Genomic DNA, 16463 nt, shown 5'->3' with positions numbered 1-16463 from the left:
TTTATCTTCTCATGATATTTATTTTATTTTTCAATTCATCTACTAATGGATTAAATCTTCTATATTTATTTCATCCCTATCTACTACAATAGGAAAACAAAATTTCATCTTATAAAAAAAAAAAAAAAAATACCTATCTTGTTTTTTTATATTTAAATAATTCATTAGGATTGTTTTGGTTAATCTTAATTCAACCAAATCTTGACTGTATTGTTTTTTTTAATTTTGTACCTTTTCTTTTTCTTTTTTTCATTTCACAATTATATATTTTTATAGATATAATAACTGAGCTGAAACAGAATAAGATAAGAAATTATCATATACTAATGAAAAAGCAAGCGTACACAGACGAGGGAGTCAGAGAGATTTCATCACATCATAAAGGAGATAAAGATAATAAATACATTACATAGGGATAGATTTTAAGGAATGGTACAAAGACGGTTTTTAAAACTTGCTTAACCGGTGTTTTGCATACCGGCAGCGATACCCTTCATGGTGAGGATAACGGTGTCTTCAAGTCCTGGTGCGTATTCACTCTTTGGATTGAGCTTCACAAGCTCAGCTGCTGGACTAGACTCCATGTATTCCTTTGAAAGATGCGGCCTCACTTTGACGTGGAAGCTTGGGTCACGGATCTGCTTCAGTGTGTAGGCTTGGCACACGTTCAGTGTTGTGATGTATGGGTCACGTAGCTGCAGCCTTTGCCTTAAGTAAGGGTCACCTTCTAGAATGTCTTTGTGACCTGCGACCTGGAAAGGTAAAGAAAGCGTGCGGGTTAGTTTAAGTGCTAAAATAGACTTAAAAGCAAGGGTCACCTACAAGTTATAGAGACTTATTATACCTGGAGTAGGAGGCGTCTGGTCTCTTGGTAGTTAACTCGGAGTTGTTCACCGAATGGCTGAAGTTCTTCAGAGACTAGGAGGCGGTCGTACAGAGCTGCGATTCCTGGATCTCCTTTGGCGAAAACCATTTCGACTAGATCAATTGTGACACGGAAGAAAGGCCATTGGTTGTACATCTCTTTGAGCATGTTGAGATTCTTGTTGTCTTTCTGGATCACACGTTTGAATGCCCCTCCAAAACCTAGCCACACGGGTAAGTGAAACCTTGTCTGAGTCCATGCAAAGATCCACGGGATTGCACGCAGTGACTCGATTCCTCCGCTCGGTTTACGTTTAGATGGTCGGCTTCCTATGTTCATTCTTCCATATTCGAGCTCCGGTGTCGCCTATAACACAAGCCCAAACAAGAAGTTAAGACTTTGTTCAACTACAATGTGTTTATGAGAGGAGTAATTGTGTTGGTTAAGAACTTACCAGACGGAAGTACTCAACAAAACGGGGCTCCTTAAACACAACAGAACGGTATTCTTCAGTGGCAATTATAGCCATTTCATCCATGAGGACACGCCACTCAGGCTTAGGGGAAACCGGTGGATGCATTCCGTGCTCAAGTGTAGCAGCCGTGAAACGCTGAAGAGTTCTAAAGCATAAGTGCTCCTCTCCAAAAGACTGTTCGATAACTTCACCTTGAACTGTTACTCTTAACTGCCCGTGAATGGTATCTGGAGGCTGAGACAAGATAGCAAGATGAGTGGGTCCACCTCCTCGTCCTACAGTCCCACCTCTTCCGTGGAACATTGTGAGCTTGACTCCATATTCTTTTGCCACCTTCACAAGCTCTTCTTGAGTCTTGTATAACTGCCAAGCCGCAGATAAACGACCAGCATCTTTGCCCGAGTCAGAATACCCGATCATGACTTCTTGCTTTCCGTTGATCCGGTTTCTGTACCATTCTATGGAGAAGAGACGAGCCACTGAAGCAGGAGCAGATTCTAAATCGGCTAGCTTCTCGAACAACGGGACAACTCTCAGAGGATGAGTGATCCCGCATTCACGTTGCAAGAGCTCAACAGCAAGTACATCTGATGGAGCAGTGGCCATTGAGATGATATAAGCACCAAAACTATCCGAAGGAAGCTCGGAAATGACTTTGAAAGTGTCCAACACATCTGCGACCTCTTCAGTTCTGGGGAGATCAGGTCCAAAGAGAGGGCGTTTCCCACTTAGCTCAGATAAGAGCCATTCCTGTCTTTTATCCTCTGACCATTCTTTGTAAGATCCAATACCCAAGTGTGTTGTGATAGCATCCAAGACATCGGTGTGTCTGTCAGATTCTTGTCGGATATCAAGTTTCACAAGCGCAAGCCCAAATGTTGACACTTGGCGCAAGAAATCGAGCAGGCTTCCATCAGCAATAGGTCTGTCACCACAATCACAGAGCGACCTGTAACAGAGCTCAAGTGGCTCCAAAAACTTTGGAGAGAAACAGAAACAGTCAAAGGTTAGAAACTTAGACAAATCAATAGGAGAATGATATTAAGGTGGTTCAATCCATGTTTTGATTCTCTTCAGTTTCAATGTTAAATCAAATATGTTTCAAAATGAATTAAAGTGTCAGCAAATCTTCAGTTTCAGTTTTTTGGATTATCTGGTTTAAACATCTCTAGTTGATCTGCAAACAGCAAGAAAACACACCTGATCCAAACTTGTGAAAACAGCGTCTTCGGGAACGTCCGAAACTCCGCTTGACAATAGCTGGCGTGCACGTTCACGTGTGTTGTACAGCTTGTCCCTCACATCTCCAAGAATAGCTCGGTATGGCTCATTTGCAGGGATTTGTTTCCAAAACTCTACATCCATCCAAAAACCAATTATACATCCAGCAAAATATAACAAACTGTCGAATCTTATATAAAAATTGTCATAGAATGTAACACACCTATATAGTGTTTTGCATCCCTCTTCGCACACCTTTGACGTTCTGCACGCACCCTAAGTTCCTCATTGCAACGCCACATAGACATCTGCAAAAAAACACAAATAAAAGCCAAAAGTAAGATCTCTGTCTTACATTAACATCTACAACCAAGAAAGTTTCAAAAAAGCTGCAATGTGATTTAACTTTTCCTTACCTCAAACATAAGATCTTCTATCTGGGAGAAGTAGAGATTAGCAGCCATCATTCTAGCTAATAAGCATACATCTCTTGTAACTTCAGGAGTTACTCGTGGATTTCCTAGATTCAGAACATGTTTCCACTAATAAGCACCAATTCATGTTTTAAATGGTTCAAGAGAAGAAAGAAGTAAGAATGTACCATCACGGTCTCCGCCCATCCATGAAGAGAATTGAATGAGAGGCGCATTGTAAGGAACACGCTCGTTGATTCCAATGTTCTTTAAAGCCGTGTCAACACGTCTCAAGAACTTTGGAACTCCTTTCCAGATAGTCTCGTGGAAGTAGCTCATACCCGCTCTCATTTCATCTTGCGGTGTAGGAGGAGTTCTTCGGATTTCATCAGTGCGGAAAGCAGCTTGAATCTGGTGCAACAAAAACAGAGTTTTAGAAGAATTCAAGCAGAAGAAGCTTCACTGAGTTCTTAAAGTTGTGTATGTACCTCTCGTTGCAGAGCTTCATCGAGTTCTTGTTTATCATCAGGAGTAATGTCCTTTGCATATAACTGCGTCAAACAATCACGTATCCTGAAAACATTGAGATGAAAACACATCATCAGTAAAGTCACACACACACAAGGCATCAACAAAATGTGGGAACTCAAACTAAGGTTTAACAAACCTTCCAAACTTTTGGAGCAAAGACCGACGAACAGATTGAGTCGGATGAGCAGTTAAAACCAAGTCAACAGTCTGATTCTTGAGAGCATCAAAAACCTCTTCAGGAGTCTTGTTAAGCTGCAAAAGCCTCTTGAGAGTCTCTTCAATGTCGGATTCAGTTGTTGCAGAGGCCTCATCAGCGAAATCACCTTTCTTGAGTTTCTTAATCCTACGCCGGTAAGCAATCTGGACTTCCTCAGCTAGATTAGCTAAGCTAAGCATGTTGGAGAATGCTTTAGTAACAACAATTGAATCCCCTGGATCCAAACTCGTCAACATATTCCCAAGCTCCTCTAGCTTATCAGTGTTGCGGTTCCCATCGTAATCAGCAGCAACCTCGTAGCATTCTTGAACCTTTTTACACAAAAAACAAAAACATAATCTGATTCAGAACACCAAAGCATTAACTGAAAAACACAATCTCAGTGAGCCATTGAAGCCAAACAAAAACAGAGAATTCTGATGCATAGTGAAACTACTCAATTTCACTAAAAAGGATTGAACTTTACGGATAAACTAAGCAGATACAACAAACCCACTTGATAATTTACTGATGTGTAACCCTAAACGTAACTTAAAGTTCAGATTTTTTAACACAAACCCAGTTTCAAAACAGAGAAGAAAGAGTGAGAAAGAAGAAGGAAGAAAGAAAGGGAACATACGAATTCTCGGACATCCTCGCCATGCAAATCCTGAAGAATATCGAGAAATCGATCGAGCAAAAGAGCATCGTACTCGACAAGCTTGTCGTCTTCAGAAACTTTCCCAGGAGCAAGAAGCCTAAGCTGAGCATCAATCGAAGCCATCTTCTCCAAATTTCTCGCAGCCATCGTTGATGCTTCTCTCTCTCTCTCTCTAGTGAAATAAAAAAACTGCTTATAGAGTAGAGAGATACTCAATAATGTTCCAGGATGACACAATCAGAGCAAATCAAGGAAAATATATCCGAAAAAGCTGGAAACTTCAACAACAACAAAAAAAGATTCACTTTTTAGATGGAAAAAAGAGAGTGGCGTAGTAAGAGTGGAAGCTCGTGAGAAAACCCAAAAAAAAATAAAAAACAGGTGGAAAAAGAAGAAGAAGAAGAAGAAGATCGAGAAGGTTCGTTCACGAGGAAGACGATGATAGAGAAGAGAAGAGAGACAGGTGGATAAAGCTTTATTTTGATTTTTCCTAATAATAATAAAAAAAAAAAAGTCTTTCTTCTATATTATAGTCCACTCGATGTGTGTAGTTTGTATCTTTTATTTATAGCCGAAACATAAAGAGCTCTATAGTCCATACACTTTTTATTTTTATTTTTGTTTTTGTTAAAAGAGTTGTATACACTTTATTGAGAGTTCTAAATTCAGATTTTGTTAGATTTTTTTCTTTAATTCAGGTTATCTTGCTCCTCTTATCAATTCGCATAGATTTGATGAAACGGTAGCATATATAAATTTATTGATTTTGTAAAGTTTTTCTATTTTTATTTTTTTTTAATTTTTATTATTTTGAGGAAATAAAAAAACTAAAATCCGTTGAAGGGAGTGATAAAAATTGCTAAGTTTCTTAGTTTTTGAATAATGAGTGGGACAGATGAATATGATGATAAAATTTTGAGTTTCAAAAGCAAAATAGACTAATTAAAAAGAGTAAAAAGACTACGTTAATTATTGTCGTAAAACCAGACCAGGAGCGAGTTTGCTCTGTTCAAAGTTTCAACTTAACAAATTACATTATGTATACTTAACTACTTATGTAAGTATGTAAAGATAGATCTGTATCTATGATGTCCTCATATGAGAGTGTTAAGAACATAAACAAAATGGTGAGAAAATTTGTGAACTGCTTTTCATCTTTTGAATGCATGTGTACGTCCGTCATACGAAATTAGGAACGGGGACCAAACTCTGCATGTGTACGCTTCTGATTACTTTTAGGGTGGACCAATATTGAGTCCACCAATTCGACTTTTATTTTTTCCTTTTTTTTGGCTTCTTTTTCAGTATAGCACGAAACTTAATATCGTTTATCGTTTTTTTTGTTTAATTTGCTTTTGTACGAAAAGCATTTTAGAATATGTGAAAGCTTACAAGATGATTAAGGGGCAAGCATATGGAATATGCCAAAGGATATGCTGATTTGTTCCATATTTGTTATCTTCTAAATGGTGATGTTAGATATACTACATATAGCTTCCTTCTCCTTCAATTTTTGTATTTGTGAGAAAGAAAAAAAATTGATTTAATATAATAATGGGAGAATTATTTTTCTTTTGAGTCATATCAATCTAAGTAGAAAAATCTGTCTAGAAAATGGATTCAAAGTAATAACTAGTTTTTTTTACCAACAAGTCTTAATTAGAAAACTATAAACAAAGGTTTAGAAAAACAAAACTAGCTACTTGGGTGCAAAAAAAAGTAAAGAGGAAAATCCCCAAAAGTTGTGGAAGGAGCCAGAAATATAATTCAGGCTTTTTGACCTTTTTACTTAAACGTACCACGTCTATTTTACGGTCTTATCATATAGTTCTTTATTTTTTTAATAACTAGTATTCATATATTTATATTCTTTTTCTTTAGTTGATTCTCGAATCTAAGAACAATCACCAACCAAAGATTCCGACGAGTGGAAAATAGAATCATATAAAGTCCTTATCGTATCAACTTATTTTATCAAAGACCTTATCGTATCAATTTATAAATCCCAGACAAATGGAATCATATAAATAATATACAAATACATATAAATTCGCTCCTGTTCCATATTACAATTATATCGAAGATAGTTTTTAAACAATGTGAAGTGTGTATTATATAGAGAATATATTGGATAATCATATAACAAAGCATCAGACGATACTATCACAGATTATATGAGCTTTAGAAAATGTGAAAGGGCAATGGATAATTTGTATGTAACCTTTTAATTTCTTCAAGAGTCGGACGAAAGAAACAAATACGCCAATATAAGTGTTTTTTCACTAATATGAGGTGTATATGAAATAAGTTTGCTCTCATTTAATTCCTTATTTAACTATAGCCACTAAAAACTTGACCAACCACTCAACCAACATATACATTTGTCTCGTTTCTCATATATACTTTCTCACATTGAATACGTACGTAATATTTTAAAACTGAGAGAAAAAGACAAGCAGTATCCGACGACGATCCGTATGGCAAAGAAGATTCGTACGTACACATATATTGTTTTGCATGATTAATTAATTCACATCTTGTAAGATTAACTCAAACCACAAGTTTTATTATATATGTTTTGCAATTTCATCGTCAGTAGTAGCATCACAGTATTTATTACTTTGAAAGCTTAATGTTAAATCCCTCTGCTTTGAATAAAAAGCATAACTAGTCCGAGCTCACAAGCTTGGCTGCAGATTAAGATCTTTAACCGAAGAAGAAATCTTAGCTCATCGGGAAAACACAAGCCACTCATGTGCATACATGATTGATTATTGCAAAGAGAGATATTACATTTTCAGTTTACTATGCTATTTTGATACGTACTGATACCCCAAAAAAGTTAAGTCCCGTTGTGGAGATGGACAATCGTAAGTTATTTGATCAGTATAATGTTTGATCCTTAATGGTATGATTGAGCTATAAAAGAAAACAAACAATAAAAGCATAACTTTCTATATGTGAAAATGAAATTTGAGATAGTGGTGGCTGGTGGGAATATATGCTAATTAGATGTTATACGGATATTCTTCGGATATTTTATACGTATGCCTCTGATTGCTAGACTAATGTACCGTGTTGTACTGCATCCAATATAATTATGTGCACATATATATATATATATATATATATATATATATTACTCAAACAAAACTGCATAGTAATATTATGCTCACGAGTTAACATTTATTTAACTAACATTATATGCTATATTTAGGAATAGGATGATGATTCAGTATTCAGTATTCACATATCACAAATGCACAATGACGACACACAAAAAAAAGTGTAACAAAACTACAAAAGTGATATTTCGTTAGAGATTACGATTGAACCGACCAAATAAAAACGACCTATGACAAACCCAAAAGGTCAAAGCAAACGATATCCGTGCTTCAAAACTCGATTCGAGTGGTCCAAGTTAGCGAGAGAAAGAAACAAAGACGTAGAGGTCTATCAATAGCTGCACGAAGCTTCCTTAATTAGCACACAAAATAATAGTAATAAAAATTAAGCAGATATTGAAACTTGAAAAGTCGGGCATCCTGGGCTCATGTCAAATTAGGCCATGTAAATTCGACCCAATTACAGCCCAATATCAAAAGATGACTTGCAATTTCTTTAAATAATCATGTGATCATTTTTCTCTGTTTATTTTTTTTTAAAAAAAAAATATAAACAACGATGATTAAAAAACCAATCAACAAAAGTAATGAACTTCTATAACTTTGTAATAAACAGCTCTTGTTTTAAACTTCAAACTTTTATGAGAACTAGATAGGAACAAAATAGTATCAAGCTTGATGTGCCTTCAGTTTGCTTGCTGGGAAGTGGAGTCTAGCAATCAGAGGTTTAGGTCCTCTCGTCTTGCGATCGAACCCGCGTACACATACGTACCCTGCAGATTTTAATACATAAGTTAAACATTTCAGAAAGAAAAAAAAAACAGAAGAAATTGCTATAGAGTTATACAAAATGATGTACCACTCGAGAAGCATTGCTTATCATTGTTTTTTTCTGTCATCTCTTAAACCATTTGTTATCATTGTTTTTTCTGTCATCTCTTGTCTTTTTTTTTTTGGTTTACTTCTCGTCTACAGATAAATTATATAATGTAAATATATATACATTAAATATCTTTACATCTTATAAGAATTAGATAAGTATAATTTTGATTTTGTTTTCTGAATGATTTGAAACTTGGTTCTAAAATTATTATTGATTTTTTTAGCCGTTTGTTTATACAACGCGCAAAAATCCATTTTTTCATCTTTTTTTCTCAGTTTTTCTTCTCGTCTACAAATAAATTATATAATTTAAATATATATACTTTAAATAATTTTACATCTTATAAGAATTAGATAAATATGATTTTGATTTTATTTTCAGAAAAATGATTTAAAACTTGCTTCTAAATTTATTATTGATTTTTAAAAAACTTTGTTGTTACAAGAATGTATATTTGTAGTGTTTATCGAAAATATGCTATTTTAACAATATTTTCTATTTTTTTTATGTGTTTAAAAAAGTTTTATTCGAGATTACAAAACTTATATGCGTCGTTTTAGAATTATAATTTTTCAACAATATGGGAATAGATTGTAGGTGAAGAATCAAGCTGAATTATACGAGGAATCACTTCTATTTTTTTGCTACTTATAAACATAATCACTTTTCTTTACTGTCAAACATCAAGAAAAAAATAACAAATTTATTCAAAAAAAATTTTGCAGGTGGAAGAAAATCATGATGTTGGTGTAATAGTACTAGTAATTACCTTGTAGACTTTGGGATAAAAATCAACAAACAAGTGCTATTATTCCTAAAGAATCACGTGATCTCCCACCCTTTTTCCACGTCACCAATACCTGCAAAACATAAACACAATATAGACGCAATTATACATTTCAGCTTTTGATTAGTGTAAAAACAGATTGGGAGGGAATTATTTTGTTACACCACCGGCATTGCTTATTACCGACAGTCACAGTGCTTGTACAAACAATCAGAATTTACAGTTTTCTATCAACAAAATCGTTATAGGAAAAAATAAGAGAGATCATTAGTTACCAATGTTAAAGCAGTCCAACCATATCAAAGAAAAACCATCTTTTCATCGCGTCACCATCTTTTAACTTAAGGTACATTACTAACAAGCAGAGGCAGAGGCTTCCAACAATTGACATCTCAACAGTCGTTAAGTAAGTATGATGTCTTCTTGACCTGTAACAGCGAGACAGTGGGGATAATGTCTAAAATTGAACTACAGATTTTTTCTAGTGGACTGTGACATTTTTAAATGATGACCGACCTGACCTGAGAAGCACACATTGACATAGAGATGAAGCTAAACACGAGAGCACTGAGGCTAACCAAGTCCGGGATAATCCCATATAACAGAGCACTTGATCTGAATTATACTTGCATTAATTTGAACCTTTGTTAGAGCCTTCACCAAACACTTAGTAGGAGACTGTTGCCACGATCTCCAACTGATTGCTTCTGCCTACAATATATGTCAATATGGAATGGAGATGATGAGTTAAAAACACATTTGACTTTTCAAATATAAACAACACACCCATGTCTGATCGAGCTACTATGAATGAATTCATCACTATCTCCTTAAACCACTAAAAGCTATCAATCAGAACATCTTGAGAAGCGTTTTATCATCTTTTGAAAATAAGGAAACAAGGAAAGACAAAATCGTATCAGATCAAACAGTTGCCATGGAGGAGATTTACAGAAGCTTAGAGAAGCAGCAACCAAGCAAAATTGTTATTCAGGTAATCACATAACATAAAAGTGATATACTACTAGGCACTAGCTTTAAATACAAAGCAGGACTTATATAAGAACAGACAAAGAAACCAATTAACTAATTTCACCAAAACCTTAGTGACTTGGATAGAGCTGCGTCGGGTTGAAGCATGGTTTGTAGGATTGTCTGGTTTATATCATTAGAAGGAGAAGACTTCTTTAGCCATCTTGGCTCGTTACTTACTCCATATAATATTTGAATAGAAGAGGAAGTTGTAGTAGAAGATGAACAGAGGAAGATGGAGAAGAGAACGAATTGGAAATGGTTGAATAAAACGACGAGTTGAGATCAACGGAGGAATGGAGTCCGACGCCGGTGGAGTATACAGCAGCAGCTCCGATCGAGTCCATCACCGCCGTAATCTGGCCGGCTTCGTTTTCTTTACTCGTCGTTTTTAGATTTTAGATCGTAAAAAGAAAACTTCGTTCAAAATTGAAAATTGTAAAAAAGAAAAACAAAAATCTGTTAAAAATAAAAATAGTAAATTAATGATATTTGTGAGGCTAAAATTGTCATTCTACAAAGTTTCTTAATCTACTCTAAAAAATTTTAAATGATAAGTAAAAATTTGTGAGTATTCATCAAATAATATACTATAAACACATATAATGGCATACAGAGTTCCAAAAACATAAAGTTATTTTATATATATATATATATACTACTATTGTATATGTTTAACATTAATAATGGTGAAAATCAAGAATTAAAAATAATTAAACATAATTTTTATCCGGGACAATTAAATAAGTTTATTTATAAAAATATAGATTTTTCATGATAAGTTTTTCTGTTGCCATGTTTGCTTGCTAGAGAGTGGTATTTATAGATGTTCAATGTGGTAAAGATAAACTCGGTGAGTAAGTAGATATAATCCATAGATGAACTAATAATTTTAGGAAGATTTTATTTTTTTGATTAGTTTTTTGGTTAAAGTTTGGTGCAACAATATTAACATACCAAATATAAGCTTAACATACCAAATATAACATGTGATGATGTTTGCTTTCATGATTTTCTTCTTATCTTTTCATAGCCGTTTGTTTATGCAGCGTGCGGAAATCCGTTTAGTTAACAGAAAAAACTAATAAAAATTTCTTTAAAAATATTACTAAAATGTATTTTTTGTTAAAGTTTAGTCTAATCTGATGTAATCTGAACAAACAATAATGCACCATACATATATTTTTGGGAATATGTGTGGAAAAATAATTATTGTGCTAACTTTTGAATTCATGCAATGCAAGACACCTTCAAAGTAGGCATGACCAAAACTAAACCTTAACCATATTTCAGATTATAACCGGACCATGTCCAAACTGTAACTAGACTGTAATCGTATAAAATGGTTAAAAACTGTAACTGTTAACCGTAAATATATAGTTAAATTATATTAATTGTAACTATATCAAAACTGTTGGCTAACTAAACCGTAACTTTTAACTATAATTATTTTTTAAATATAATAAAATATACCAATATTTATTTCTTTAATATGAATCATATGATATATAGATATATGAGAATTAAAAATAAATAATATCAATCAAATCATATCATGAAATAATATCAAATATATCATATTATTATACCTTGTACTTTTATTACATTGATTGGTTAAATATAGTGTAAGATATAATTTAGAAAATGGAGTTTCTATAACTATATTATTAGTCTTTTACGGCATACATGTAAATAACACAATTACATTCTAAAATTAGAAAATAAAGTATCCATTGAAAAAAATTCATACTACATATTTCTTCTTTAAACTCGGAAATTATTATAAAAAAAAAAAAAAAAATTAACATCAATCCCTCTTATCTAATGTTTTGAAAATGGCCGATAATGTTATTGCCATTAGTTTCAATTATTGTGATACCAGGTACTGTTAAACTACAAATGTTTGCTTCACCATCCACTTTACTTGTATTGTATTAATGGATTTCATTCATCAAAGAAACGCTAGAAATCTCACCCATTACATCAGGGTATAACTGTCATTTCGCTTCATAAACAAATGCCTAAATTTAGACGCACGGACGAAAATGCTCAAATTCTAAACTTTTGTGGCACAAAGGCCCAACTAGATAATTTTTTTTGGAAAGGTTCACTTGTAAATAGTTAGTTATTCGTCAAAAAGATAGATTGTTCAGACGTTGTAAGAAAATTGTAATTTATTAAATAAAAATAAAATAGACGTACTTTTTTTGAATCTTGTTCCAAATCAGGTAGTATTTTAATTTTGGTCAGACTTGTCGATAAATCTACTCGAATACATTTAGCCATATCCTTCATTATGTGTGTTGACCGATACAATAATACTTTATAATCTGTTGAATTGAACTATTTGTCATCGTGGTGGTGTCAAACTGTCAATTGACCGATGCTAATTACATTGTTTTTTCTTTTCGTGACATAGACTTGATGAATGTGTAATCAAAGACGAATAAAACTTTAATTATTGTCTCCCACTTTAAGTTTCACAAACTTTCTCACGCACCCATACAATCCTTAAAGAAATACTTCAGTTGGAACCACCTGATATAATTATGTTCATGTATTAGTACGTACATCAAACCGGTTCAAGACTTCATAACCGAATCTAAAACCAAATTATTAGATTCCGGTTTAAATGATGAATTGACAAAAAGGGAAAGAAGCAAATAATGAAAAGAAAATGAGGGGGGTGGGTGGGAAGACAGATGAATCGCTATCAACAAAAAGAGAAGCAAAGAAAAGATTTGTGGGGGCAAAAGACTAATGCATAAGTGTGCCTTTGAGACTGTGACATTTTTGGCAACTCATGCGTGAAGATGTTTCTTGCCCATTGTTTCGTCTTTCAACATGATTCTTTTAGATATTTTTTTTTTTTTGAACAACCGATTCTTTTAGATATGTTTCATCTATTTCTAGGGTTCCTTTTTTCTTTTTTTTTTTTTTAATTTGCGGGCATCAACGTAACTTTCCAAACCAAGTGGTGTTCCACATATAGTGAGATATAGGTTGTCTTATTGATCGAAGACAAAACTTGAGCTAGACAGTACTGACTGGAACATGGTTAATCACTTTATATGTGACTTTTTTCAGATACATTAGAATCAGACCTATTAGAGACCTTATTTCACCATATTAGTGGCACTATATCAATCATACAACATACAACATGACAATGTTAGTGATGAGTTCGAACAAATCAGGTAGAACTTTATCACATATTTCTCTATATATATGACATTTGTAAGTAATTTAGATTTTACTCTTCACAATGTGCAAATCAATCAATATGCAATTGCGCTATTTGATAATGACTTCTTACCATACTACTCTATTGTGAGACTTGTGAGTTTACAAGAAAACATCTTCACTCATAATAGTCCAGCGATTAATATACCGTACACATGGTAATAGTGCAGCTGTATAAAGATTCGTAAGTTTAACAAGCTGTAAGAAAAAGACGAACTACGTTTAAAGCAACATCTAAAAGAGCCGTACACTGCCACTTGATGACAACCAATATTTTCAATTTAAAACCCTAGATAACGTCAGACAATGTCGATGCCCACTAAATTTCTTACAGATTTTTTAAAAGAGGTAACAGAATCTTTAAACAGTAACCAATCTTGTATGTGTATAACTACTGTAGTCGCACAGTATACCTTTACATCTACTTTTTAAACTGTGAATTTGGATTCACAACAGAAATGGAACTGGCAGGTCTTGCATCTTTGACCCATTTCTAGTATGTTTACGTATATATATATATATGTATGTATATGTATATATATTCCCAAGTTAAGGATTTAGTAGCATAATTTCCACACAAAAATAAAATAATACGTAGGATACCACTAAATAGTTATTGTTGTTCATAAGGTAATTAAAGCTTAAAATGCTTTGTTGAGAGAAAAGTATTACCACTCGATAGTGGTTCTTCCGCAACCGCAAGTAAAAGAATGCTTTGTATAAAACAAAGTTCAAAGAGATTAAGATATAGTAAAACTTATTTTAAATGTGTGATAGAGTGACATGAGGTAATTGAAGCGATTTGCGTACTCGACTGAGTCGTTTTCGAGATCATAACCGAGCCCTAGAGAACGCAGAGTGAAAACCATATACTTCAAGCCAACGGATGAAGATCCATTGACCGGTCGTCTTCTTTTGGGAAGCTTTCCATATGTGTTCCTTACACCCCCAACAAGTTCTTAAGCAAAAAACTTCCCTCAACCCAACAACCACACACAAGGTTTGAGCAACAACAAAAATTGTGTGTCATCTTTTTGTTTATTTGTGTGTACGCACACCCATTTTTGTATTCTTTTTCTGGTTTGTTGTTGTTTACGAAGAGGTTTTGGACAAGAGGAGGTACTATTAGTGTTAGACATTTTTGTATTCTTTGTTATGTCTCTTTTCATGAACAAAGACACCGACAACGCCCTTTTCTCTCTTTAAGAAGTAAAGAAATCACCACACCTATGTTTCTAATGTTATTGATTTAAAAGACAAACCAAAATACATATTTTTGCACGTTTCGTTGTTTTGAATATTTCTTCCCTAAGAATCAAATCCATGAGAACGTTTCATGACAATCTGTATATTCTATTTTTTTCGAACATTTATGGAAACGTGTAAGAAGAAAACTAACTTAAGGCATTAACTATTTATAAATTATTTAAAAAATATTTTTAGATTCTAAAAATTTCTTTTTTTGTCATGTGAACAATGGAATTTTGTTGTTCTTTAAATAGATCGATATTTTCTAAAGTTTATTGCATTCGTTGTAATATAATAATAGACATAGAAAACCAGATGCATTATTAATCGTGTGGGCTCATAAACTTAAAGAATGCCACCCATATTCAAACGAATAAAAAACCTAAGTGTAGAGACAACTTTGTAAACATTTAAAAGTTACAGAAAATAATGGCAACAGAGAAAAAGTATATTAAAATATTATATCCTAAACAGTCAAAATTTGACAGGTTGGGAAAATAATTGTGTATATGCCTACACAAAGTCTGTCTCGTAACACATCACATGCCCTTTCTTTTGTTCCTTTCTCGTTTCTCTTCATCTTCAGTAGATCACATGGTAGTTAACCAATTTTAGTTTCCTTAAGCTCTCTAAAGTTAAAAGAACAATACATAAATTATTGATGAAATCTTTAACTGTGTGTTGACTACATACTCTATACCTTCGAAGATATGACTGAAAATTTTAAGGATGCATTCACTTATATAATTTAATAGAATCTACTACGATTACCATTTGAAAAGACTCTACACATGTAAATAACGTTGGGTGAATTATAGATGACCAAAAAAACCCCTTTATCTTTACCAAAAAAAAAAAAACACCTTTATGTTTAATTTGCATCTTTTATCATAGTTATAAATTTTGAAATTTAAATTTACGACAAGTCAAATATTTTACCAACAGTAATCGTTTCTACTAGATCTAATATATATTTTTTTTCTTCTAATTAAAGTTATAATGGATATGTTCCGTATGAATATTGTACATAGGTAAGATTTAATATATATATTACCAAAAGACTATGGTATCTGCCAAAAAATAAATCGATATGGGTTTATAAATATTCGCTATAAAGTTTCATGAATTTCTAGATAAAATATTTTATATAAGAAGTGTCATGACTTTTTGCATATCTATTACAAATTGATGGCAATATCGATGATATATATAGCCGTGGCAACCTTTCGCTAGTTGTCATCAACAAACCAATGAAAATTATAGAATATGTTCACTATGTGCTATTGATATGGTTGCTATTTTTCATTGCTATAAACGGTGACAAATCCATCCTCAAATTGTTGTGGATCGAATCAATGGAAGCAACTATCGTTGTTTAATGATGGATTCGTAGCAATTTGGTTACTTGCAGGTTATATATTTAATGACGACATTGCTACGCTTTACTTGCAGTGTTATTATGATTATCATGAAGTGTTTTATTTTCTCTTAAAGTGTTTAACTATACATATTTTCTACTTTATAAGCTTTACATGATATGTTTCCAGTCTTAAACGAATTAGTCTTTCTTTATAATATTATAAATTAACAAAAATGTGGGTGCGTGTTAACTTGACGAACATGACGCATTAATTGGAGATTTCCGAACAGATGATACTCGTAGTACTGTACTTCCTTCTCCTCAATATGACGTAAATCTCAGTTTTTCTTACTTCCAAATCATTGCAACCTTGAACTTCAAAATCATCCTTCCCATAAACCAACCAAAAAAAAAAAAAAAAAA

At 33.2% G+C, this 16463-nt stretch overlaps 1 protein-coding gene and 1 long non-coding RNA gene across 3 annotated transcripts; both read right to left on the bottom strand.

Annotated features, from left to right (window-relative positions):
* LOC104785107 (phosphoenolpyruvate carboxylase 2) lies at window positions 356–4893 on the bottom strand. Its single transcript, XM_010510249.2, has 10 exons — window positions 4342–4893; window positions 3642–4033; window positions 3463–3547; window positions 3163–3385; window positions 2978–3081; window positions 2785–2869; window positions 2541–2695; window positions 1320–2318; window positions 845–1231; window positions 356–752 (listed from the first exon to the last, which is right to left on the bottom strand). Exons 1-10 carry the CDS (start codon window positions 4507–4509, stop codon window positions 459–461), a joined length of 2892 nt encoding a protein of 963 aa, XP_010508551.1. The 5' UTR covers window positions 4510–4893; the 3' UTR covers window positions 356–458.
* LOC104785106 lies at window positions 7992–10601 on the bottom strand. Of its 2 annotated transcripts, XR_767315.1 has the most exons (5): window positions 10260–10601; window positions 9674–9868; window positions 9433–9585; window positions 9140–9230; window positions 7992–8260 (listed from the first exon to the last, which is right to left on the bottom strand). It is a non-coding gene; the product is annotated as an uncharacterized LOC104785106 (long non-coding RNA). The 2 variants fall into 2 exon arrangements; XR_002037881.1 differs by having other exon boundaries at window positions 9674–10601.

This window comes from Camelina sativa, chromosome 5 (genome assembly GCF_000633955.1).
Source record: "Camelina sativa cultivar DH55 chromosome 5, Cs, whole genome shotgun sequence".
NCBI classification, from domain to species: domain Eukaryota; kingdom Viridiplantae; phylum Streptophyta; class Magnoliopsida; order Brassicales; family Brassicaceae; genus Camelina; species Camelina sativa.
The sequence above is the reverse complement of the archived record's forward strand: the minus strand, read 5'-3'. Positions and strand labels throughout refer to the sequence as shown.

Excerpts from the sequence above, each read along its gene's own strand:
- LOC104785107 (XM_010510249.2), bottom strand. The coding sequence starts at position 4,509 with ATGGCTGCGAGAAATTTGGAGAAGATGGCTTCGATTGATGCTCAGCTT. Across the intron at positions 4,034-4,341 it reads GCGAGGATGTCCGAGAATTC|GTTCAAGAATGCTACGAGGT; the intron begins GTATGTTCCCTT and ends TTGTGTAAAAAG. Across the intron at positions 2,319-2,540 it reads TTTTCACAAGTTTGGATCAG|TTTTTGGAGCCACTTGAGCT; the intron begins GTGTGTTTTCTT and ends TTCTCTCCAAAG.